The sequence below is a fragment of the Marmota flaviventris genome, chromosome 4 (assembly GCF_047511675.1).
Source record: "Marmota flaviventris isolate mMarFla1 chromosome 4, mMarFla1.hap1, whole genome shotgun sequence".
Taxonomy (NCBI): Eukaryota; Metazoa; Chordata; class Mammalia; order Rodentia; family Sciuridae; genus Marmota; species Marmota flaviventris.
This window is the reverse complement of record NC_092501.1, coordinates 43,317,015-43,343,360: the sequence shown is the minus strand read 5'-3', so window position 1 is coordinate 43,343,360 and position 26,346 is coordinate 43,317,015. Positions and strand designations below refer to the sequence as shown.

At 44.4% G+C, this 26,346-nt stretch overlaps 1 protein-coding gene across 1 annotated transcript in view; it reads left to right on the top strand.

Annotated features, from left to right (window-relative positions):
• Positions 1–25,871, top strand: part of Sh2d4b (SH2 domain containing 4B) — an 84,374-nt gene extending 58,503 nt beyond the window's left edge. Inside the window, exons 10-11 of the mRNA XM_027939877.2 lie at positions 20,881–21,101; positions 25,380–25,871. Coding sequence (XP_027795678.2) covers positions 20,881–21,101; positions 25,380–25,472 — 314 coding nt within the window. The 3' untranslated portion in view covers positions 25,473–25,871. The remainder of the gene's footprint in view (positions 1–20,880; positions 21,102–25,379) is intronic.
• The last annotated feature ends 475 nt before the right edge of the window (positions 25,872–26,346 follow it).

The window sequence follows — 26,346 nt, the reverse complement described above, 5'->3', positions numbered from 1 at the left end:
GGCAAGTGCACTACTCCTGAGCCACAGCCCTAGCTCAGGGAGTTTTTACTGCAGGTTGACAGGGTTTTTACTCTCTCCTGGGTGTGTCTGGGCATCTTTGCTGGGGAGGCTCTGCTCCATGTATCTCTCAAGCTTCTCCTGGGGCCCCTGGGCTGGATCAGGCATACTCTGCTCCTGGTAATAGTCCAGATACCGGCAAGCAATTGGCAGCATGTCAGTCAATCTTAAAGTCTAGTCTTAGCAGCAGCACACTGTCACTTCTGCCTCATGCTGTTGGCCACAATATGTCACAGAGTTGAGAGGCAGGAAAATATATTTTGTCTTTCTCTTGTGAGGAACTTTGAAGTCATATGTCAAAGGACGTGGAGACAGGGAGAAAAGAAGAATTTGAGCCAATAATGCAATTTATCACAATCCCAATATAAATCTTTTCTTGGTAAAACATTCCTAGTTAATTTAGCTGGATTTTAGATGCAAGTAAAAAAATGACTACTGGGACTTCTACTTCCTTTCCTCAAACATTTGTATGTGTTCTGCGATCCAAACCACAATGTGCACGAGGGGCCTGAAGATACAAAGTTATTCTACAACCTAGCAGCTATGTGACCTTGGATGTGTATTTTGGTTCCCTACCTGTGAAACTAGCATTATTATGTCCACGTTGCAGGAGTCAACAAAAATGCTTTGTCCCTTCTAAGGAGCCCAGTTTGTACAAGTGTTGATGCACCTGGAACCTGAGCTCAACCACCAGAGACCCACCTCTGCTGGGAAGCAGAATGTGAGGAAATGGGCTCAGAGCATGGGGTAGGTAGGGAGATAGTGATGGGACTGATTTCTTCTGGGACCCAGTGTTCCTGCCAAAGTCTCCTCTGTTAAAAGAGTGGTGAAAAAGCAATTTCTTGTTTCTCCTTTGCTCATTGTTATGTTCAGGAGTTAAGAGACTTCCAATTATATAAAACTATTCCTGAGAAATGCCAGTACATATATGCTTAGCTTTGGGGAATATCTATTTTTGGGCTTCGACCTGTATCTAAAATTATTAAGACTGTCCTCTGTCTGAACATTGACTCATTCAGAGTTCATTTCTCTTCCTGAGCTTTACTTCTAGAAAAGAGTTGCAATATGGTCCATGGTTTATTGTCTTGGCAACTACCCACCAGCTGTCTTGCTGCTTGCCTATAGTGCTTGGCACAGAATAGGGCTCTGTGTTAGACGATGTAGTTGGCATTGGTAAATTATTCCTGAGGGATTTTGCTCAGATGTGCTGAGAGTGGGCCTCAAGCATGGCCTTCCATGGGATTATGTGGGGCCAGGTACACTCAGGTGAGGTGTATTGGCTTGATGCCTTTTCTGATAAGCATAAAGTGAGGGCCCAGAGAAGAGATGCTCCCCATCCACTAGGACAGTGTAGTCTTCAGGGAGCCCAGCACTGAGGGGTGGCTTTCCTGTGCAAAGTAAGAGGTCCGAAGTGTAATGGGAACCTTTCACACAGAGCTGGGTTCTAGGATGGGCCCTGGACCTTTAGACCTCTTGTGCCCATTGCTGTCTTGCATTATGCCACAGTCCATCCAAATGTGTTTGAGGGAAGGGAAGGAATACAAGTCACAATGGTCATTTTTAAGAATTACTTGGGGCATGTTTGTCTTGGAAAAGAGAAACTAGGGGGTAGAATAGGTGGAAGAGTAGAGCTGCTACCTCTCAATCTCTGGATCTCTGTCTTGAGAAGAGTGAACTGTTAAAAAAGAGACAGAACTAGGGTTCAGGGATGGGGTTCTGAAGAGATAGATACATGTCACTTCAATAGAAGAAATAGCTTTTGATGGTTTCAGCTAGCTATGGGGCACTCTTGTTGGACTGAACATTCCCCCGATGAGGGAGTCTTTGGGTATCTGTAATTCAGGGTATTTCTGAGGGCAAGCCCTTCCTGTCAAGACTTCAGTGTATTCCAGTGTCCCAGGTGGTCACAAACATTGGCCATGTTGCAGGACTGGCCGTAGAGTGGGCCCCTGCTAGTCCGTGAGCTGAGGAACTAGTATGTTCTTTGTTTCTTTAACCATCAGACTTCCTCCTACTCACTCCTCTGTTGCTGTTGGCATTGTCGGTCCAGAAGCTAAAGGTTGAGTAGTGGTGATTCTTTTCCTAATGGCCTTCCCAGGGTCCCTGTGGATGACAGGTAGACTCACCAGTTACTCTGCAGGAGTCAGCCCCCGTGAGGTGGAAATGGTTGTGTCCTGGGAGCAGCTCACTATAATGAAGTCTTAGATTGGCCCTCTAGCTGCATGCACTGGGATGTTGCCTCCTCTCTGAGAGGAAAATCAGAGAGGGAAGAGGCTGCACTGGCTGACCAGGGCTGACTGTTGGCCACTCTTCCAGCATGCCGCTTCCCTGTAGTCCTGCAGCGTAGATGTAGAGTGGTTTGATATGTACCATCTCATGGTGCTGTCAATTTCTCCTTGAACTGGGCATGGTTGGCCCTTTACAGATGACCAGAGAGCTTGGAAAACTGACCCATCTTTGCCTAGCAGTAATCACAGGAGCTGGGACACAATATAGTTTCCTGGCTCTGTTTCTCCTACTCCATTCTGGCTGCCTTCTTGAAAAAACTGAAATCCCTTACTATGAATTTCTTAGGCACAGCCTAACCCTCAGTCTTCCTTGTTCCATCTTACAAAGCAGAGCTGGGACACTGTTCTCCTGATCTAGTTGAGGTAATATTTGGGAATGTTCTTGTTGTTCCTTATGATTTACTCTCAAAAGCTAGAGTTTCTGGGGACAATACAGGGAGAGCAAGTCAGCCCAGACCCCTGTCTTTGGTTTCCAAGATCAGTGGGAGAAGAGGAAACGATGGTGAAGCTTTGGAATCACTCTGATGAGAGGTGGCAGCCAGGAAGGGGTGCTAAGGACCTTGGGAGTGTGAGCATGGGCACAAAAATCCATGTTAGGTAAGGAATTGCTGAGGAAATCCGGATGGGGAAAATAATAATACCTGGTGGTGTTATGAGGATTAAATGTAGTAATATTTATAAAGTGTTTAGAACATGTCTGACATTCAATAAATGCCTCCACTTGAAATAAACAAACATGGTGGTATTTGGAGATGAGTAATAGGAGCTGAATCATGTACAATGGTACTTCATGCCTTGAAGGCACTCCCTAAGTTAGTGCTGTCACTCAGAAATAAAGAAAAAGATGACATTGAATGCCTATGCCCAAAAGGAATATGATACTTATTTAGTCTTCTAATAAAAAAGTAGAGGTCCAAATTTTCTTTCATTATAAGTATGACAATCATCTTGGAATATTTTTGAAAAGCCATTAGGTGTAACATAAAGGCCATTTGGAAGGCCAGTTAACATGTCAAATGAGCTTACTAATTTTCCTTTCCTGAGCAGAATTTGGAAAGAAAATTTTCCACCAACCCTTATCTCAAATGAAAAACTTTCTGAAGGAGAAAAAAGTAGGTCAGCTGATGCACTTTATTTTTAAGATTTTTTTCCCTTTTTTTTGCAATGCTGGAGATCGAATCAGGGCCTTGCATGTACTAGAAAAGCACCCCAGAATTACATTCCCAGTCTCTTCTTAAGTTCTTGCTTAAGGTGGTCAAATTAAGACATAAAAGAATATGGTTCATTTTTAAAAGTGTGCACTGGCTAGATAGTCTCAAAAAGGAAATACAGAGAAGAATGAAATTATTTTTGGCTTTAGGAAAGCCTAGCTTGTATTGGTATTCCCAATACAATACTCTTTCCTCTCAGCTGAATTCTAGTGCCTTCTCTGCTTCCAACCTCTGTACACTGTTCAGGGCTGTGTGTACTTGCTGGTGCCCAGAGGTACCATGTGGATCAGTGGGGGCTGGGTAGGGGACCTTAGACTATACCTGTCCTCAAGTGTGTACTGGCTCATATCTGTGGGGTGTGGTGGTTGACCTTACCTATGGGATTATGCTGGCTTTTTATGTTTTGACTAATAATTTTTGCAAACACATTTCCTTTGTGTTGGCAGTATGTTAAGTAAACATACTGAAAGAGCATGTATTTCATTACTCCTCACACAACCCTTGGAATAGGAAGTGATGCTGTTGATTATGCACACAGTGTTTACGGTGTGCCAGGCACTCTTCTAAGCACTTGACATATGTGCTTAATAACTTATTCCATTTTTACAACATTACTGCACCTTGCTATTAGCTTTAGCTCCATTTCACAGATGAGGAAGCCAAGACATAAACAAGTGAAGCCACTTGCCCAAAGTTGACAGTGTTTTAGTCAGCTTTTTTTTTTGCTGCTGAGACTAAAAGACCTGACCAGAATAATTGTAGAAGAGGAAAAGTTTATTTGAGGGCTCACGGTTTCAGAGGTCTTCCTACTTCAGTCCAGGGACCGCCAGCTCCATTTCTCAGGGCTTAAGGTGAGGCTGGACATCATGGTGGAAGAGTGTTGGTGGAGAGAAGCAGCTCACACAATGATCAGGAAGCAGAAAGAGACTCCACTTGCCAAATACAAAATATATATCCCAAAGGCATGCCCCCAGTGCCCACCTTTTCCAGCCACACCCTACCTATCTTCAGCTACCACTCAGTTAATCCCATCAGGGGATTGATTCACTGGCTGTATTAAAGCTCTCATAAACCAATCATTTCTCCTATAAACTTTCTTTCACTGTCTCATCACATGAGCTTTTGGGGGACACTGTACATCCAAACCATAACAGTCATTAAGTGGGGGAGGTGGGATTCAAACCGAGACGATATGGCTCAGAATCTGTGCTTTTACCTGTGACCAGGTGCAGCCTGTTACCATCTCACAGGCGAGGAAATAGAGACTCTGGAAGTTAAGTAACTACCCCAGGGGACCGGGAGCAGGATGGGGAGATCCGATCTCTTCCTTTCCAGTATAGGATATCTCCTTGAGGGTGGAGAGATGGCTGTTTCTCTAGGAGACACCCAGGTGTCTCTAGGCTGTGGGGCCAGCTGTTTTAGTTGCCATGCCTCCTTCCTGGCTGGGGCAAGTGGCCCCACCTCCTGAGGTTGGCACTGCCCTCTCCAGGAATCTTCAAGAGTACCATTTGAGTCTCCAGTCTGCAAAGTTCTTAGGCGATAAGTATAGTGAAATAGGCAATTGATTGTCGGTGTTTTGGATTATTGCATTACTTAGACATGGATACTAGGGGGCAGCTTCCCTTGTTTAAGGCATCTAATTCGTTGATTATTATTACTGCTGTGCTGGGGATTGAACCTAGAGGTGTTCTCTCACTGAGTTACACCCCTAGCCCATTTTTCTTTTTCTTTTAAGTCAGGGTATTGCTAAGTTTCTCAGGCTAGCCTTGAAACTGCAGTCTTCCTACTTCAGCCTCAGAGTTGCTGGGATTGCAGGTGTGTGTCACCAAGCCTGGAAATTAGTTGTTTATTAATATTAAGCTTCTATTGTATGGTGAACACTTTGATGTTATAAGACACAGGGTGGAAAACAAAACTGATCTTTTTTATACCCTCGTGGAACTTATATTTGCTTGCAAGTAACAGGAAAATGCAAGGTAAAAAGATATAACAACTTTCAGCTCATATGACTGAAAAACTTTCAAGTAGAGGCTTCAGGCTTTGCTTGATCCAGGGAGCATAAGCTTCTCAGCCCCTCTCCATCTCCTCATTCTGTTGCTCTTTACATTTTCATTCTCAAGCAATCATCATTTGGAGGTTGCATGTCTACATTCTCCAAGATTCAGGGCAGAAGAAGATATGCTTTTCTCTCAGCAGTCCCAATATTAGTCCCAATTGGCTACTTTTTTGGATCTGATTTGGTCCATGCCCACTTCTGACCCAATCCCGTGGCCAGAAAAATGAGCCATCTGGTTAGGTAGGCTTGAGCCACATGGCCATTCTTGGAGGGGGGAGGGTAGGCAGAGTCTACCCTATTAGATCTGTATAAAGTGAGAGCAGAAAAAAGTCATGGTTCCCTTGCCAGAAAAGGGTGAATGGTACTGAGCAGGCCACTAGAGAGGAAAATAACCTGGCTTCTGCTCTAGCAAAGCAGCCAGTCTAGTCCTGAGACTAACTTTATGCAGATAATGAAGCTGGGCATGGTGACGCATACCTGTAGTCCCAGTGACTTGGGAGGCTGAGGCAGGAAGTTTGAAAATTTAAAACCAGACTCAGCAATTTAGCAAGACCCTGTCTCAAAATATTAAAAGGGTTGGGGATGCCCTGGATTCATTCCCCAGCACCACACACACAAATAATAATAATCATACTATAAATTTGCACATTCAATTGAGGTGATACACAGGATTCTTGCATTGCCATTTTTAGAAGTCATTTTGCTGGGTGGTACCATCCTCTGCCTGGAAGAGTAGTACTGTAGTTTGGATCTGGAATATATCCCAAGGGCCCAGGTGTTAAAGACTTGGTCCCCAGTGTAGTGTTTTGGGGAAGGTGGTGGAACCTTTAAGAGGTAGAACTTAGGAGGAGGTCTTCAAGTTATTGGGGCTATGCCTTTGAAGAGGCTTGTGGGAACCTTAGTCTCTTCCTTTCTTTTACTTCCTGGCCATGAGGTGAGCAGTTTTGGCTCCAACACATTTCCTGCCAATGCCATCTGGTACTCCACCAGAGGTCTAAAAGGGTCTGCTTGATCATGATCTGGAACCTCTAAAACCCATAAGCTGAATAAACCATGCCTCTTTATAAATTGTTTATCTCAGGTATTTGTTATAGTAACAGAAACCCGACCAGCATAAGTGGAATTCATGCTTAGAACCTGGCATGTCACAGTGCACATGGGTGTTGCCTTTTGGCAATAAATATGTGTGCAACACAGAAGCAAGCCCTTGTCTCAGCAGTTAGCTGTGGTAAAATTTCATTAGGAATTATAAAAAATGAAAGCATTTGAACTCATTCATCACGATTTCTGTGGCTTTAGGATGCTTTGAGAAACTGTTGAGAATGAAGAGCTTAATAATTCCAGCCTCCTTAATGATATCGTCTGGAAAGTGTGGCAATAAGAAAGGAAAGTCGCAAAAATGAATGAGAAATAGCTCAGCGGTAATGGAGGAGTTGTCGGCTGGTGAGGCGAAGCCGCAGTGAAAGCTTTAAGAAATATGCATGTCAGATAAATTGAGACCTATAAAAAGCAAAACGTCATGGCTGGCCTGCCTGCGTTTCTTTCTTTTTCAGGGTGAAGCACTAGCACAGAAATAAAAAGAGCTCATCTGGTTACTCAGGTTCAATTCTGGGCTAATGATTTGAGCGGTCGGAATGGGGGTGGAGGAGGGGCTGGGGACGGAATCCCAGGTCTTTGAGGACTTGCTAACATGTGGATTTATGGGTCCATTAGAGCACAGTGACTTTGGAAAGTAGAAAGCTTTCCTTTTTTTTTTTTTTATGTTCAAACAGGAAACTTTATTGTCTGAACTCCAACAGCACTCCACGCACAGCCCCCGGGAACTCTCCCCAACGCCACCCACGCCAGAAAGCTTTCCTTTTCCGGGGCTGCCGCCTGTTCCTGCTGAAGGAGTAATATTTTGAAAGTGAACATGAAGTTGCTGTTGGTGTTTGACAGCCTCTGTGTGGGATCCGGGGGGATGATTAGGGGAGATGTCAGGAAGCACACGGTGGGATTTGCACTCAGGGCACAATAATGGGAGCTGGGTGATGCTGGTCCATCCCACTGGGGTGCTAGCTGCAGATGCCTGCCTGTAAGAGCATAGTGCTAGTGGTGAGAGGGTGGAAGCAGACATGGGCTTGTTTGCCAGCCTGGCTGCCTTCTGCATGCTTCCTTCTCCCTTCTCCATTCTCTGCTTTCCATCATGTAACCATGGGAAAGGAGGCTGTCTCCTGTCTCTGACCTGTCCTGTTCTGCAAAGGCTCACTAGGGGGCGCTGTAGCATGTAGGCGGACTTGGGCACAGTTTCAGAGGAGCCCTGGGCACCTGCAGGTAGGCACAGGAGCAGCCCTCCTTCGTCTCCATCAAGGGCACACATCAAGTCTCCATCAAGGGCTTTGGACTTAAGATTCTCCTGTCTCAGCCTCCCGAGGTGCTGGGATTACAGGCGTGCGCCACCATGCCTGGCCAGCATTGTTTTTCTTTATATGGCCAGCAGCTTTGGGTGATAACTAATGTGAGTGTTTTTAACCTTCGAAGAGAGAGGCACTTGTTCAAGATCAGGCCATAGGTGGCAGGGACACAATTGTAAACTCAGATTTGTTTGACTTTAGCTCCTGATTTCAACAGGATAGTATAAATCAATTATCTGTGTCCGTGGGTTTCCCATCCATGATTCAACCAACCAAGGATTGGAAATGTATTCCATTGGACCTAGAATGGTTGCAACATGCTGAAGGAGTACAGCCTTTTGTCTTGTCACTGTTTCCTCAACAGTGCAGTATCACAACTATTTACATAGCATTTACACTTTATCAGGTGTTATAAGCAATCTAGAGATGATTATATGCAGACACTATGCTGTTTTATATAAGGTCCTTGAGCATCTTTGAATTTCAGCATCCATGAGGGATCCTGGAACCAATCTTCCTTGGCTATACAGGAAGTGGATTTAATTTCCCACTCCATGTGGACAAGTCTACCCAATCTGGAAAGAACCCTGCCCTCAAGTCTGGGCACAATTTCTGTTTGCAGATGTTTGCAATTACTTTGCACCTCCACATCAGGCATCTTGGGCATGCCCCCACCAAAACTAGACCTTCTGGGCATTGCCTCTTCAGCTTTATAAATGGTCAGTGTCAGAAGTCCTGGACTGGGCTCATTCGGAATATCAGGTAGCAGAGAGGCCTTAGCAGGCTTCCTAGCTGAATTCCCCTGGTTCAGGCCATAAGCACAGCAGGCCATAAGCACAGCAGGCCTGGGGCATGAGCTGTTGCTGCTAATCCATACCTCATGCATGTATTCCTCTGGGAGCTCCCATGTAAGGCTCTGCAGATGGGGTGATCCTGGGGAGAATTGACAGCTGTGGTCTAATAGGAATGCAGGCTTTGTTCATATGACTGACATTAAAAAGAATACTGCTCTTCTATCCTCATTTTGCCACTTACTAGCTATGGGACCTTGGCAGTAATTCAATCTCTATCAGCTTAATTTTCCCCTTTATAAATGGGGAGAATAAGAGGACCTCAGGGATTATTGTGAGGATTGAATGAACTGTGTTTATAAATCTGTAGCACATCCTTAGGCATAGTGATAGTATTCCATAAATGCTAGTTAAGGGATTAAATTTTTTGTTAGTGATTTATTCAGTGCTCTTTATCAAAGGCCCAAGTTTCAGACATTCTTCTAGACTTGGGGATAGAGTAGAAAAAACTTCTTGCTGTTTTGCATTGCTATGATCAAAGGACCTGACAAGAACAACTTAGAGGAAGAAAAGGTTTACTTGGGGCTCATATTTCAGAGGTCTCAGTCCATAGATGGCCAACTCCATTGCTCTGGGCCCAAAGTGAGGCAGAACATTGTGGGGGAAGGGCCCAGGGGAGAAAAACCAATAAACTACTGGGTTCATGGCAGGGCCAGGAAGGAGAGGTGGTGGGGGGGGGGTGGAGAGAGAGAGAGAGAGAGAGAGAGAGAGAGAGAGAGAGAGAGAGAGAGAGAGAAGGGCCACAGAGAAGCATGCCCTCAGTGACCCATCTCTTCCAGCCAGGTCCTGCCTGCCTACAGTTACTACTTAGTCATTCAAACCAGGATGGATTGATTAGGTCGCAGTTCTCATAATCCAATCACTTTACCTCTGAACATTTCTACATTAACACAGGTACTTTTTTTGGGGACACCTCACATTTAAACCATAACATTTGTTTGTATAGATTTTATATTTGTAAAGTTGTAAAAATTTTAATTTAAACTATTATAGAAACTGTTTTGTATAAATTATATCATACACTATAGTATTACTGTTCTATAACTTTTCTTTTTGTTCAGTTACTGACATGCTTTAGAGATTCCTTGTCTATGTCCATGGCAGTGGTTTTCAATAGGGGGTGATTATGCCTCCAGGTGACATTTGATGTTATCTGAAAATATTCTTGGTGGTCACAACTGGAATATGCTTTTGGTTATTTGTAGGTAGAGGCCAGTGCATAGGGCAGCTTCCACAACAGAAAATTATTTGGTCCCAAATGTCAGTAGTGCCCTGGCTGAGAAACCCTAGTCTATATATTTTTATCTGTGTCTTCTCCAGACATTAATTGTTACTAGAATTAAGTGCAACAGTTGAAACTTCTTTGCTTGTTTTGATACATGATCTCATCTTACTCTGGACCCCTATTTCCTGTTAATGACTAAAAAAAATACACATCATTTTCTAATCAAAGATAATCTTGTATTGAAACATCACATGGTACCCCATAAATTTCTACACTTTTATGTATCAGTTAAAAGAATCATGATTAAAAAGAAAAAAGTGTCCTGTTTTTTATTTTAAAAAGTCCTATTTCCTCTGGTTTAAGAGTATCTTCCAGTTTAACTCTTCTGTTTTCTAACAAATATTCAATCATTTTAAACTCAAAGTACTGCCTCTCCCTTCTCATTGGGGCTGTCCAACATTATTCCCCTTCCCAAAATGGTGTCTGGATGGAAGGGAAGCTCATGGCCTTGTTCACTGGGCCAGTTCTCAGCCTTTCCTCTGTGCCTCTGATGATCCATGGCTGGTGGAAGAGATGGCTTGATCTTTGATACAGCCAGGGTCTGAGGGATCCCTTCCCTGCACTGACTAGCTTCCAAACATAACTTGTCCCTATCTCCACTCCTTCTGAGGGCAACTCCCCTCAATTAGCTGTTGGCTGAGCCCATTCACCAGGAAGGTGGATTTAGGGTCATCTTGCCTCTTTTCTAGGAGGGTACTTAGGGAGTTGACCTTGCTCCACCTTTTAAAAAGCCCTACTACTGAAGGTTGAGTTCATGACAGTTCATGCCCTGTCACTCCCTCTTCATGGCTTATTACTGGAAGAAGCAAAGCTACCCCTATTTATCTAAATATTCTCGTTTATTTTTATTCCTCATCTGCATTCTCTTTCCTTCTCAATAAATAGTCACTTTGATAAATTTAATATTATCTATTGAAAGTGTTCTTGTATAGGCAACTATCCTTTGGTATTCACAGGAAATTGGTTCCAGGATCCTCAATGATACCAAAATCCCCGCATGCTCAAGTCCCTTATATAGAATGGTGTAATATTTGTGTATAACCTATGCACATCTTCCCCTATGCTTTACCTCATCTCTAGATTACTTTAATACCTAATTCAATGTAAATACTGTATAAACAATTTTTATATTTCATTGTTTAGAGGACAATGACAAGAGAAAATTCTGTACATGGTCAATACAGATGCAGTTTTTTTTTTCCTATTTGCTGTCGGTTGAACCCAAAGATTCAGATAAGGATGACTGACTGTGTATTGGACTGTGTATTGGACAAGGGAATTTATTCTTACCTCTTTTTTCTTTCCTCATGATAATATTGTGATTTGACCTTGATGTTTTTCTATAGTTAATTTTTATATGAAATTAGTTTTCCTGAATTTATCCAGTGAGAACCCAGCCCAGAATGTTTTCCCATCCACAGAGCTTCCTCTTCTGTTCTTTTGTGCGGGGCTTACCAGTAGAGCAGCTTGCTTCTTGGGATTCTCCTAGCTCTAGGACTCTCAAACCTGGTTATGCATTAGAATTACCTAGAAGATCTTAAACAACATGGATGCAGGGTGGTCCCCAAATGTGTCAAGTGAGACTCCAAAGAGGGACACAGGCATCAGCCAGCATGGAGATTTAGAACTCATTAGTGACCCTTTTGCTCTTGGTGGTCACCTGCCCAGACCCCAAAGGACACTGATGATTTTGAATAAATGCCACGGCAGTGATGTGTGGGAATTTACAAGGGTGGGAAGCTGCAAAGCAACAATGATAACATATTTGTAACGTGAAATGTCGAATACATACAGCGTATGCTCGCACATGAGGGACTGGCATGATGAAAGCCTGTGGGAGCAACAGCCATCCTGGGCACCCCAGCTGCTTCTAGCTGTCACTACCCTCTCCCCCCGCCCAGGGAGAATCCCTGCCCCAAATGCTTTGCCCATCCTTTCTTTGCTACATTTATTACTTATATGTTAATATCCAAGCCCTACAATGTTTAGCTTTGTGAGCTTTTTGACCTAATAGAAATGGAATCAGAGTGTATTTATTTTTTCAATATTTGCTTTTTCCATGCTTTATTAATTTTTTTTCATATTCCATTCTTCCACCTCCACTACTTGGAGGTTATATACACTCAAAACCTGTTTCAGTGGTTAATTTAGGTAATTTAATGTGTACCTAAGAAATTATAAGGTTAGTATATATGTTTATCATAAACAAACAATTTTAAAACTCTAATCATGTTACTCTCCACTGTAAGATGTTGTCTAGTATTATAGTTTTATATTTTTAAAGTCCTCGAATTATCCATTACTATCATTTTGTAAGTTTTTTTCTTTAAATTAGATTAACTTCCAGCACCTGTGTGCATCATTCCTATTGGTTTCTCATAGTCCTTGTTCAGGACAACTTTTCTTCTTCCTGAAGTACATTCTTTAAAATTGACTTTAGTAATCAAGTCTTTCATTGTTTTTTTTTTTTTTTTTTTACTGGAAATGTCTTTTTCCTCTCTTCTCTTGATAGTTTTATTAAACATGATTATATTTTCTTAGCATACTGAAAATATTATTCTAATGTCCTCTGGCTCCTAGTATTGCAGTGAAGAAGTCAGCCATAGGTCTTAATTGCTTAATTCTTTATAGGAAATTGTCATTTGTCTCTAGTTGTCTGAAGGGTACACTGAGTATCTTTGTGAAGTTCCACTATTATGCGTCTTTGACAGTTCTCAACTACTCATGACTTAAGAACAGCTCTTCCCCTCCTCCCTTCCTCCCCTCCTCCCCTCCTCCCCTCCTCCTCCTCATCCTTCTCCTCCCCTCCTTTCCTACCCCTCCTCCCGTCCTCCCCTCCTCCCCTCCTCCCGTCCTCCCCCACCTCCTTTCCTCTCCCTCCTCCTTTCCTACCCCTCCTCCCCTCCTCCTGTCCTCTCCTCCTCCCCTCTCCTCCTCCCCTCCTCCTGTCCTCCCCTCCTCCCCTCCTCCTGTCCTCTCCTCCTCCCCTCTCCTCCTCCCTTCCTCCTGTCCTCCCCTCCTCCCCTTCTCCTGTCCTCCCCTCCTCTCCTCCTCTTCCTCCCCTCCTCCCCTCCTCCCCTCCTCCTCCTCATCCTTCTCCTCCCCTCCTTTCCTACCCCTCCTCCCGTCCTCCCGTCCTCCCCTCCTCCCGTCCTCCCCCACCTCCTTTCCTCTCCCTCCTCCTTTCCTACCCCTCCTCCCCTCCTCCTGTCCTCCCCTCCTCCCCTCCTCCTGTCTTCTCCTCCTCCCCTCTCCTCCTCCCCTCCTCCTGTCCTCCCCTCCTCCCCTCCTCCTGTCCTCTCCTCCTCCCCTCTCCTCCTCCCCTCCCCTCCTCCCCTCCTCCTGTCCTCCCCTCCTCCCCTCCTCCCCCTCCTCCCCTCCCTGTTCCTCCTCTCCCCCACCTCCCTGCTCCTCTCCCCTCCCCTCTCAGCCCCTCCCCTCCTCCATTTCCTCATTGCTCCTCTCCCCCACTCCCCGCCACTCTCCACCCCACTCCTCCCTTCCCTCCTTGGGGCTTAGAATACAGACTTGTTAGACCTTCATTCCATTCTCCTGTCTCTGGGCCTCCTGAGCTTTAGGTTAAACTTCCTTCATGTGACATTTATATAAATGGCCCGTGGATGTGCCATCGTCAGTCTTCACTCATCTCATCCCTGCAGCTCTTCCCCACCCCTCACTGTCCACACAGAACCTGCCTAGCCTTCAGGCCCACCTCATATGCCCCCCAGCGCCTCCACAAAGCTATGCCGGATTCTACAGGCCTCTTGATTCCCACCTTCTGTGTCTTTCACAGCAACTGCTGTCCCCTGCGTGAGATGACATGGTATGGAGCAAAGGGTGTCGCAATTGGAGTCCGAAGTCCCTAGTCATACTCTGACTCCACCACCTAATAGCCCTATGTGCTTGGGTAGTCACTTGTCCTCCTGACCCTCAATGTCCTCAGTTGTCGCCTGATGATGACAAAGTTGTTAGGAAGAGTAAATGAGGGTCACAGAGGCCCCAGCTAGTGCCCAGTGCTGGCTGTGACCTCAGCATGTCCTTGTACCTTAATGCCTCAGTGGAATCTATTTTGGGGAGGATGGTGGTCCAGAGGTGGCTGCCAGTGCCCACCTGTAGAAATGCGGCAATGAAGTGGTCCTTAGGCAAGGGTGAAATCCCAGTTTATGTGCCTCCGATCTGTACTCCTTCATTCTACTTTCCACGCTGCAACATTCCCATGCCCTCCTTCTGTTAAGGAAACATCACTAGCTCCCCATTGCCCTCAGAATTAAGTCCAGAATCCTTTCTATGGTGTGGCGACCCCTTTGGGGCTGGACCACTGCTCACCTCTACATATCTTGTTACTGCCCAGCTCCCACCTTAAATCTCCTTCCAGGACTCCACAATGGCTTTTTCAAGATGCCTTTTTTGTCTTGCCCTTTTACTTTTAATTTTCTGGTCTCTTTCTATCTGTCACTTCAATCCTGGGCTCCAGAGTTGAGTGGTGCCTTTCCTAGGTGCTACCATGGCACTTGAGCCCACACCCACATGGCCTGGTTACAGTTAGCCTGAATTGGTCAGGTGCACATTACTACATGAAAGTAACCTGAGGCAGTTAACTTTATAAAGAGAAAGGGATAAATTTAGCTCATACTTTTGGAGGCTTAAAGTCCAAACAGCATAGCTGAGGCTTTTTCAAGCTGCCCCTATCTGCATCATATAGGTTATGGATGACAATGGTGGGAAGTGTGTGCCCCTGCAAAACTCTCTCATCTTCAGTCAGAGCAGATGGACTAAAAAACCAAGTTCCCACAATCCTGTTGGGGGTCACGGCCCCAAGACTTCAGGACCTCCCACTTGCCTCATCTCTTAAAAGTCCCCACCGCCTCCCAAGTGCAGTACCCCAGGGACCAAGCTTTTAAGGTATGGAACTTTGGCTACATTGAACATCCAAACCACAGCATAGGCTTTTATTAAAAAAAATAAAAATTCTGCCAATCTATTTCTGTCCAGTCAGAGGTTCGATAAGGCAGGACCTGGCTCTCATTTCCTGCTGGTCCCCAGGTGCCCAACATAAGACCCCTAGATAGTGCTTAATAAATATCTATCAAAGGGAGGAAGGGGAAAAGGAAGGAAGGAAGGAGACAAAATGTTATTGGGAACTATAGGAAAAACGGTGTTTTTGTCACCCAGGGGTGAGGACTGGCTCAGAAAGAATCTGCAGTTATTCTCTGGGTTAGGAGGAAAGATTTGTTTTGGCTCCTGGTTTCAAAGGTTTCAGTCCCTGGTCAGCCAGCTTCAAGGAAGAAACATGTGGAAGGATGCAGAGGGAAGGTGCTTAGTCTGTGGCAGCCATGAATCAGAGAGAGAGAATGGGCTGGGGACAAGATGCAGTCCCCAAGAACATGCCCCCAAAGACTCACTTCCTCTAACTAGGCCCCACCTCCTACACCTTCTATCCCCTTGCAATAGCAACATCAAATTTTTCATTCACTGAGAGGTCAGAGCCCTCCCGATCCAGTCACCTCCTGAAAACCACCTCAGAACATTCCTGAATGGAGACAAAGCCTTCACCATGTGATCCTTTGTGGGATAGTTAGATCCACACCATTACACATAGCCTAACAGTCATTTCAGAACAACCACACGAGCACTAGCTGGTGTGGCCACACCCCTCAGCCAGTCCTGGTCACTAGCCAGAACATTAGAGCTTGAAAGCTTTGCAGACCCCAACAGCGAGCTTGCTTCCCAGCCAGAAGTGGGGAGGAGAGGCCCTCCTTCTTCCCTCAGCTGGGAGGGGTATGTGTTTAGATAAGCAGGAGTGGGATGAGGAGGCTGGTGATTAGAGCTCATTTCCCAGCCTCTCTATGCTTGACTGAGATCCAAGGGCAGAGAGAGATGGGGAGGGCGAAGTGGGTGGGGTAGGAACACAGCAGCTTATCCCTTCAGACTTCCCACACTAATTCTCTTGGAGGTCAATTTTCTATAAAATGCTATTTGCTGCCTAAACTGTGCGGTTATTTTACCTTTTGTCTTGTGCCAAATTACAATTTTGCTTTCTAGGCAAGTATGGAAGTTCTGGGGAATTCACAGAAGCTTACTATTGGAGACACCTGGAGAGTCTCCTAAGACTGGCCCAGCTAGACTTATAGTGCAGGCAGGGGCCTAGGGACCCAGGCTGGGGCATCTTCAGAGAAAATTACTCAGCCCGAGTTTGAGAGGATGGAGGTGGGGGCAGCAAAACCTGGCAGTACTAGGACCATTGCTGCCACCTGTACCAGGTGGTTCCCCAGTGCTAACGCATGTGTGGGCTGCTCAGCGTGTCTCATGCAACTAGTTATAGCATGTTAAATATTTGTTATACCATTGGGCTCTGTGCTAGGCACAGTCATGCATTAACCTCATTCTCAAACCACTTTATGATGCAGCTGTTGCTATCTGTTATCATCAGCTTACTAGATGAGGACTGAGTATCAGAGATCTGCCCAAGGTGACCTCTGGAACAAGTCTCAGGGCCAGGATTTGAGTTCTTGCTAATAACCCCTCCTCCCCCAAACATGCTTCCCAATGCCAGGCACTTAGGATATGAAGATAAGATTTGAGGTTTCTGTCTTAGTTCAGGTCTTCTGGGAAGCAGAAGTATAGGGATTGATGGAAGGAAATGCCCGCAGAGGACTCAGGAGAGATGAAACCAGAGAAGGTGGGGAGAGCCTTTAGAATGTGGCGCAAGTGGCATCTGTTGAGGGAGCAGGAAAGGACACTCAGGTGAGAAGAGCCTCCCCCTGGAGCGCAGCTCAGAAAAGATCCTGGTTAGTCTGATAGGAAGCCTCAGAGTGAAGACCACTCATAGAGGAGTCCCACACTAGGTAGAAATGGTGGCTTTAGTATCTTCTGTGTCTAGTTAGTGGATGAGGGTATCATGGCTTCATAGTGGATCCTGTAGGGCATGATACTGCCCCTTGTAACAGGCTCTTCTCTCAAAGGGAGGCCGAGGTGTGTGCTTTCATGGCTGCCACAGGCTCTAGCCTTGAGCAGTCACATACTATTTGTCCTCTACTACTGTAGGGTTTGGTGGATGTTTTAAAAACCCTAAAGTAGAATATCCAATGTAGTCTCCTGGATAGAAATTATTTCATTATCAGTTGAGCAAGTTGTACACTGTACAAAGGGACCCTGTCAAGGGGGCTAGTAAGAGAGAGCAGGGGATTGACATGCAGGCACCCTCTCAGCCAAGTTGTGAGTTTTGCTATTGTGGCTCAAAGAGGCACCTTTTCCCTAATTCAGCTATTCAGAGATCATCATTTGCACAAAAGTAGAGAGTGAAGACTACCAGCAGCCTGTCCTTCCTAAGAGAAAAGAGGGATGGGGTTTTCAATGAGTCAGGGTCAGCTGGGGCAGTGGGGGCTGGGAAAAAGTTTCAGGCTTCAGCCCAAAGAAGGTAAGCTGTAAGTCCAAAGAACAGGTAGGGTAGGGGGCAAGGAGTCCAGTTTTGTCTGTTTTGGGGCCTATGAATCCTTGGAAATCAATAGGAAGCCACTCAAGGATTTCAGATGAGAGAGAGACAGCACATGGTCATTTTGGTGCTCTGGTTCATTTTGGATATGAAAAAGTCAAATCCTAAAGATAAAAAATGTCATTGAGGATATGAAGAAAAGGGAACTCTCTTGCACACTGTTGGTGGGGATGTAAATGAGTACACCTATTTGAAAAAGAGCATGGAGTTTCCTCAAAAAATAAGAGAATATCATATAATCCAGCAATTCTACTTCCGGGTATATATCCAAAAGGAATGAAGTCATCTGAGCCATCTTTAGGGTCTAGGTCCTCTGGTGTTGGGGCAGAGGGGTGGGTAAGGGACCGTGCTGAGTCTTTTGATGGATCCTGGATATTACCTTTTGGTCCTCTATAACTGTCACTGCCTGTTGGGCCCAAGCCACCAAGGCTGTCCAGGGGGCGGCACAAGGGTGCATCGTCCAGCATGGGGCTGTGTGTGATTCTTCTGGTATCCTGTGTCCAGAGGGCTCCCATTCCTTCTCCTGCCTCCATCAGCATAGTTTTCCTCTTACATTGCCTGGTTGGGGAGGGGGTAGTTGGCTCGATTGCCTTTTGATCTGAGTCCCAGGAAAGGAGGACATTGGTTGTCCCCAAGCATGCTGGCTGTGTTTAAAAGGTGGGGCATTTGACAGTGTGGGTTGTCTCTGTGTCCTCTGCTTTGGGCATAATGAAAGTTAGGGGTGTGCACCTTGTCTGGGGGCAGAGCAATGGGAGGGAAGTGGCCTGCGGGTGCACTTGGTATACTCAGTGGCGGAGTGCCTCTCAGCATCATAGAGATGAGTCTCCCAGCTACTCCTGCCACCCTGCTTGTCACTGACAGTGAATAGTCCCCCTGAGGGTATGCAAAGGGCAAGTGAGTGGGTATGCAAAGGGACAGTGTGTTGAGATTCACCGCTCCTCCAAAACAGCAGATGGTGACAGGACCCACATGTTCACACTAGTCTCAATGTTAAAAACTATCTTGGATTCTTTTTTTTTCCTCTTTTCAATGCTTTATCCATTCACATTATTCAATACAATTCCAATCTATAGGTACTTAATCAAGAAATGACAATCCTTAATGTTGGGCAGTACAATAGACATAATCAATTCAAAGCAACCAATTCTAAGTTAATTCTAAGCACTGCAAACATATTTATGATAGGCTCATTACAGACATTCCCTCTGCATGCTAAGTTCAAGTGCCAGATCTAAAGTCTCAAGTCCTAGTAGTTAAGTCCAGCAGATACACACTCACTCAGACCGCAGTGATCAGGTCAGGAATGCATAAAGGCTTCTCCTGGGGTGGAGCTGAACGCTGACTGAGGGTCCTGAGGAGAAGTCACTGTTCTCACCAGGGTCAAGATGTGGCTGTAGAGTTTGAGAACCGTGAGGATGATGCAGAGGATCAGGCAAATGATAAGAGATGGGATGTCAGTCCAGGCTTTCGGGCATGTGTGCATCAGTATTGGTTGGCTGAATGTCAGTTCATTTGCTCCATCATTTATGCTAAATTCTGGGGCTTCTACTGGCCCTTTCAATCCCTATCTGCTGTTACTGGGCTGCTCAATGACATCTTTTATTCTGGGGTCAGGACATCTGGTCTGGTGGTTTCCCTAATCTCTCACTTCTGCCTTGATCAGGGCGAAGGCAAATGACAGTGGATTCACTTTGAGTTTTATCAGGGTTGTGGGAAGTGACTTAATTTATCAGGCTATGCCTGATGACAATATTGGAGAGTTCCATAGTCGTGCCTGGTGGAGAATGCAGTTTTATTTTAAAATGGAGTTACTTAGGCTAAGGCCCTTCTTAGGTTAAGGCCATACTTACAGAATGGCTCCAATTTATCCTAGCAACAACCTTACTATGTACCCCCAACTCCTCCCAAATGCACCTCAACAACTTTAAGTCACTTTTACTCTGTCTGGAATACATTTCCTGGCTTTTAGAATCTCCGGATCCTTCTGGTTCTTCATGAATCAGTATAAATATGAATTCCTTTGAGTTACTTTCTATGAAGACAACCTGATTTCTGAATATCTCCACTTGGATACTACACACCACAGGCAGTTGCCAATGTGGATCCACTGCAGGCAAATCAGAGAGGGGTATTAAGAAAACCTGCATCTCAGATGGCACCATGGCATGTCTGGAAACAGAGAAATCAATGACCAAGGACATGGTCAAATTGATCCAGAGGGTGAGCTACAGTAAATTCTTATGTAAAAGCCACTGTATGGTAGCCTGCTGAGAGCCAAGACAGCTGCCATTATTTCCTGCTACATTACAGTCTATCTTGGATTCTTTACCTGACCTGAAAGCCATAATATGCCTTTGAACTAGACCTCATATGATCATTTAAATGTCAGAAGACATTGGAGAAGTTGAGGGCTTCTTCACAGCATATGATCCCATAGTCAGGGAAAAGCAGAGTTGGGAAGTGAGTCTGTCTATTTTGTGTCCATCCTTCCCACCTCCCTGCTCCTCAGCGTGCCTCACCAAACACATGGCTCTTTGTACCTGACCCTGAGGAGAGCAGCTCCCTAAAAGCATCTTGAGGTATTGCCATCCATGAATAAACAACTCCAACTCCAGGCCTGACTTCTGTAGTACGATGACACTATGTGGCATGGGATCTCAACAGTTCAGAATGGTCCCTTGAAAGGATGTGAAGCTTCATTCTGTGCCCCAGAAACTTTGTGCCCAGTGTGCATAAGTATTTGGAGGAAGTTTTTTTTTTTTTCCTCTTAAGAGAAAACACTGCTTCCAGGCTCTCATTTCTGGCCCCAGAAAGGTGGAGAGGTGAGTGTAGCCACTGTCAGTCCTTCTGCTGCAGTCATTAAAGCAAGACCCTTATGGCTATCCACAGAGCTGTGCATGCTAATGGGAATTTGTAATCAATAGATGCTATAATTTTGGTTCATTAATAATCCCTTGCTTACCCAATTAATCAAAATGAGATGTGCTTTAGTTTGGAGGAAAGCATGCTTAACTCCAGTCCTGGCAGAAACTGTGCCCAGTCTTGCAGCTGGTTGCTCTGGGCTAAGACACTTGTCTGTAGAAGGAAGTGAGTGCTAGCCAGCCTCTGCGGCCCTTCTCCTCCCTTGTCCACACCCTGGATAGTGTGGTGGGCTGAGCTTCAGGGTAAGAGGCAGGGATAGGTAGGGGAGGAAGGGGAAGGAGGTGCAGAACCAGCCAGCTTATTATTATTACTTCTTCTCAACCAGGAATTATCAGCCGAGAAAATGCAGAAGATCTCCTGGAGAACATGATGGAGGGAGCATTTCTGATCCGAGTCAGTGAGAAAATCTGGGGTTACACCCTCTCATATCGCCTGCAGAAAGGCTTCAAGCACTTTCTCGTGGATGCCTCTGGAGACTTTTACAGCTTTCTGGGAGTGGACCCCAATCGCCATGCCACACTCACGGATCTCATTGATTTTCACAAGGTATCCCTCTTCGGGGTGCTAGTCGGGATATGAAATAGGTGGAAACCTAGGCTGAAGAGAGCTAGAGCAAGCACAGCAAGACTGAAGGTACTGACCCATGGGGCTGCGGAATCTCAGAGACACTCAGAACAACAGGGTAGAAGAGCATAGATGTAGACTAGGCCAGGCTCGGGGGCCCACTTCTCTGTTCCATTATATCTTATGACCCACATGTGCATCTGTAGCTCTTTTCTCTAGACCTCTTCTCATGCTGAATAGCCCAGTGCTCCCTACTGTCAATACCTAGGGGCTGACTGATGGCACTCTCCGCACACCTATGACTCAGTCTCAGGAGTGCCCTTCTTGAGGACATTCTAGCCAGGCCTCTGGCAGACTCTGAGAGTTAGCTCAAGTGCAGCAGGCAGTCCTGTGGTTAGGGATGCTTTCCTAGTAGTGGAGTTAACACCTCTCTTGTGTGAACCTCAGCTTTAGCACTTGATGTATTTGTGGCCATGGGCAGAACACTCAGTCTCATTTACCTTTGGTGTCCTGGCCAGGTGCCCTGTTTCATTTTGCACTGTCATCACAGAATGCCACAAACTAGGTAATTTATAAAGAATGGAAATTTGTTTCTCACCATTTTAGAGGATGGGAAGTCCAGGACTGAGGGGCCAGCATCTGGTGAGTGCCTTTTTATGGCATCATCCCATGGTGGAAAGTGGAAAGGCAAGAGAGAATGAGGCAGTGAGAGAAGAGGGGGCCAAACTCATGTTGTATTCCTTTCTTTTTTTTTTTTCCCTATAAATACAGAAGTGGCTCCTGAAATAAAGGCACTAATTCACTCATGAAGGCAGAGCCTTTTACTGGTACTACCTCTTAATAGCATCACAAAGACAATTAAGTTTTCAACACATGATTTTCAGGAGGAAAAATTCAAACCACAACACCAGGCATATGGATGTAAATAGTCTTAGCTGGGATCTTGTGAGCCTTAAATGAGATCATGTGCACAACTGTGTTCTGTAACTGGGGTTATGGAAGTCTCTGTGTCCCATCACTCTTCTTGTGATTCGTCCCCCTGCCACAGACCCACATTGAGAAAGATGTCTTTCAAACAATGCATGTAGTGAGAAGCCACTCTTATGTTATGTGGCTGTTGGCATCAGTAGTAACTGAGAGAAAGGCAGAGGTGGAAGTCAGTGGCCTGGAAGGGCAGGATAGAAGGATTCTGAGCACCGAGTGGTAGAAGCTCAGGGCTTCAACATCTCCCTGAGCTTCCCAGGCTTAGAAGGGCTCACAGAGTGACTTGACCATCTCAATAGGCTTTTGCTTTAATAGGAACCCTCAGATTTATATTCTCTTCATTTCTTCATGAGTGTCCCCAGGGCTTGAGAGAGAGCTTGTAATGTGACCTTATGACTGAGGCACATAAAAAAGTCACCCACCCCAAAACACCTGGACATAGAGTGCAGTGGACTGCCTGGACAACTGGATGAACCAGGATCAGGGAAGATTTCCACTTGTGTGGGAAAGAGCCTCTCACAACCAGAGGAAAGGCAAAGCCTGGGAATGTTGGATACTGGTACCTTCTCTGAGCCAAGCATGGAGCCCACTGATCTGCATCATGCCCTCATTTAATATTCACTACTCTGTGAGGGACATGTATTAGCCCCAGTTCACAGATCAGAAAACCAAGGCCAGGGAGAATGAGAAAGTTGGCCAGTTCTCATGGCTGGGACCAGCTGGGACCAGCTGGGACCAGGAGTAAATCCTCAGACTGTCTGCCGCTACAGCATGTGCTCTTCCCACTAAACCTTTGTATTTGTTTCCCTGTCCAACATAAGCTACTTCAGTGGTGATGAGCTCCTTGTCCCTGGAAGCTTTCCCAGCAAAGGGTAAATGCCCATCTCTCAGGGCAGGTTTCTGTATGTGAATCCCAGACCAGATGTCTCCGAAGGTCTTTATTCTCTTCCAAAGCTCAATTTTTGAGACTGACAATTCACTTCTAAGGCTATAGAGAGATAGCATCCATATCCATGGAAATCCAGTAGCCAGCTTTTATAAATGAAAAATTTAATTACACAATTAATTCACGATTGTATTTTAAGAAAATTCAAATGCCATAGCAACCCCACACTTCATTCATTTAAAATCCCTGTTTCTATCCTCCACCATGAATAATCATTTTGCTATGTGCCTATCCAAGTACTTCCTGGGCAGTAATACAAAAGCTTAAGTATATAAGGAAATATATAGTTTCATTTTTTTTTCACAGAAATTATATAACTTTTTACATGTGGCTCAGCAACTTGATTTTTAAAAACTATATGTAAAGCATCATAGAATGTGGTGTTTAAAATCATGGTCCCTGGAATCAGAGTGCTGAGTTTAAATCCCAACTTCATTACAGTATGTGATTTAGGCAACTACTCAAACCTCTGTGTCTTAGTTTCCTGGTCAGTAAGATCGGTTTAATAATAGCACTTTATCTCTTAGATTCACTGTGAGGTCTAAATGAGATATCATAGAAAGTGCTGAAGAAGTATACCTGACACTTGTAAGTTACTAAGTCACTACCAGGAGATCTTTCCATGTCACGACACGTACCAATCCTTGTACATGCCCTGTGGTATTCCATGGTACGAATGTATATTACAACTTAATTATCCATTCTCCTCTTACGTCCACTCATTCAACTTCTAGTTTTTCAAGATGATGAACAGTGCTGCAGAGACTTCATCACTATGTATATGTCACTATGTTACTATGAATACATGTGCAATATTTTTTCTAGGATGGATCCCCTGAACTGGAATTTCTGGAGAGGAAAGTATGCACATTCTAATTAGAAAAGATCTGCCAGAATGCCCTCCCAAAACATGGTGCCAATTCATGTTCCTGCCAAAACTATATGAGGCTGTTTCCCCACACTGCTGCCAACACTGGGGATTCTCAGTCATTTAATTTTTTTCCATCAGATGGGCAGACACTGGATCTCACTATTGTTTAGCTCGTATCTCTCTGATTGCTGCTGATGCTGAGGATCTTTTCATACTCTTAATGGCCAGTTGGATTTCTTAGTCTGTGAATCATCTATTCATATCCTTTGTCAATTTTTCTATTTAGATGTCTCTTTCTTATCGATGTGGCCATTTCTTCAGCTTCTAAATTGCTCTTTAGTTATGTCCATTCTGCTTTTTCGGTTCCTCTACTGAAATTTTTCTTTTTTAATTTAAATGGTCATGCTATTCATTTGCTCCCCCCTTTCTCCCCCCACTCAAATATAATAGCTCATTTTTGTTTCATGGATGGCTTATTCTGCTGAGAAAGTTAATTCACATCTCTTAAAGGCTCCTTATGTTTGTTTTATAAACTTGTTATTTTTCTTGGGAATCAGTTCTATTATTGAGCCTGGCATCTTTCTTCTATAGTTATGCTTGTCTTTAAATATTTCTAAATTTGGGGCTATGAGATGATAGTCCAACTTTAAATTTCCTGATTATCCATGAGTGCTTTCAGTTTCTCTTTCCAGTCTCTTCATGCTGTAGGGGTTGGAGTTAATAGTGAGTAGTTCATCTTTTGGGCAGGTAGTATCTGAACTTTTGGGGTCTCCTTGGCTTCCCCAGGAGCTATGTGCTTCCCCAATCTGTTCAAAATCCCCTACCTGACTTCAGCACACACCAGGGGTTCTAGATTAGTCCCAAAGTTATTATTGGATCCTCTTATACATGTTTCACCACACTAGGAACTCAACTCTACTTGCATGTTGACCACAGCTTAGAAGGTTTTAAGAAAATGATCCCTGGGCCCCAACTCAGATCAATTAAATTAGGATACAGAGGATCATTGTCATTTAGATGGGTGTCCCCCAAATGCTCATGTGTGAGACAACACAAGAATGTTCAGAGGAGAAATGACTAGATTGTGAGACTTGTGAACTAATAATGGATTAATCCACCTATATGGACTAATTGCGTGGTAACTGTAGGCAGGTAGCCCCTGTCCTACATTGACACCTATAACAATCTCATGTGGTATATCTCTTGGTTTTCAAAGATCCTTCAACATTTTTATTCTGTTGATGGGTTTCTCTTATTTTCCAATACTTTAAAGATTTATTTCTTTTTTTTTTTTTAAAGCAGATTACCCCTGCCTCATTATTTATAGAAATTTGAGTGAAGAAGACATATGCATAGTCTTTGTCTTTCTGTCTCAAACAAGACTCTAGTGAATGTTTATATCGCTTTCTTGATTTTAAGTAAATGCCCCTCCTCCTTTTTTTTTTTTTTTACCTTTCAGGAGGAGATTATCACTGTTTCAGGGGGAGAATTGCTACAGGAACCCTGTGGACAGAGGGACAGCCCACCAGACTACCACCTATTATTTGAATGATTATTTTTTTCCTTATTATAGTTAAATCCCTTTGGGTACCCTCTTTCTGAACTCAGTGCAAGAACTTCCCAACTCAAATCCCAATGGCTTTCTAGAAGATCTACCACTATCCAGAGGATCAAGTACATCAGTATGTCTCAAGAGATATGAAATGTGTGCATCTGTGCTGTGGGTCCCATCCCAATGCTCAGGACAGAAATTGCTAATAGCTGCTGCAACTGTTTCATGGAGAATTTAGCTGTGACCTCAGAAGATTCACCCTATTTGTCATGGCTACTCTAAACTAAGCTCCTAGAATGTATGGATCATGTTTTAATAATCCAAAATATTCTAGTGCCGAACCTGGACTTTAACATGTGGTGTGATAAACATTCAATAAATGTCGGTTGAACAAACACACTTCTGAAACTTTTTCAACACTAATAAGCAATGGTTTCTAGTAAGTTATTTCCTGCTTCTCACTCTTTATAAAGCCATGGAGATAATAGAAGAAAGATTGTAAAGGATTTCTATGGAGGATGCTGTAGATGGAGGGGACGATTTCTATAGATGCCACTTTGCTTATGGAGTTCATTACCCTCTTTGATATTATCACTGGAATTACCTAAGGCTTCTGAGCCCTGGCTTCCACGACAGGTGATGGATTCTGTGCTGCCTTCCTTATTTAACCTCTTCTTTGGTCAGCCTCCCCTGTTTTTGAATCGTATATATCTTGACTGCAGTTTGGCAGTACTGAAGTGATGATTTCATGTATTCCTACATATGTGCCCAAGACCTGGTATGCAAGAAATATTTTTAGATATCTGACAAGGCTTTTGCACTTTAGAGTGTTCTCTGTATGCAGGCTACTGAAATGATTAACGTTGTCTTCATT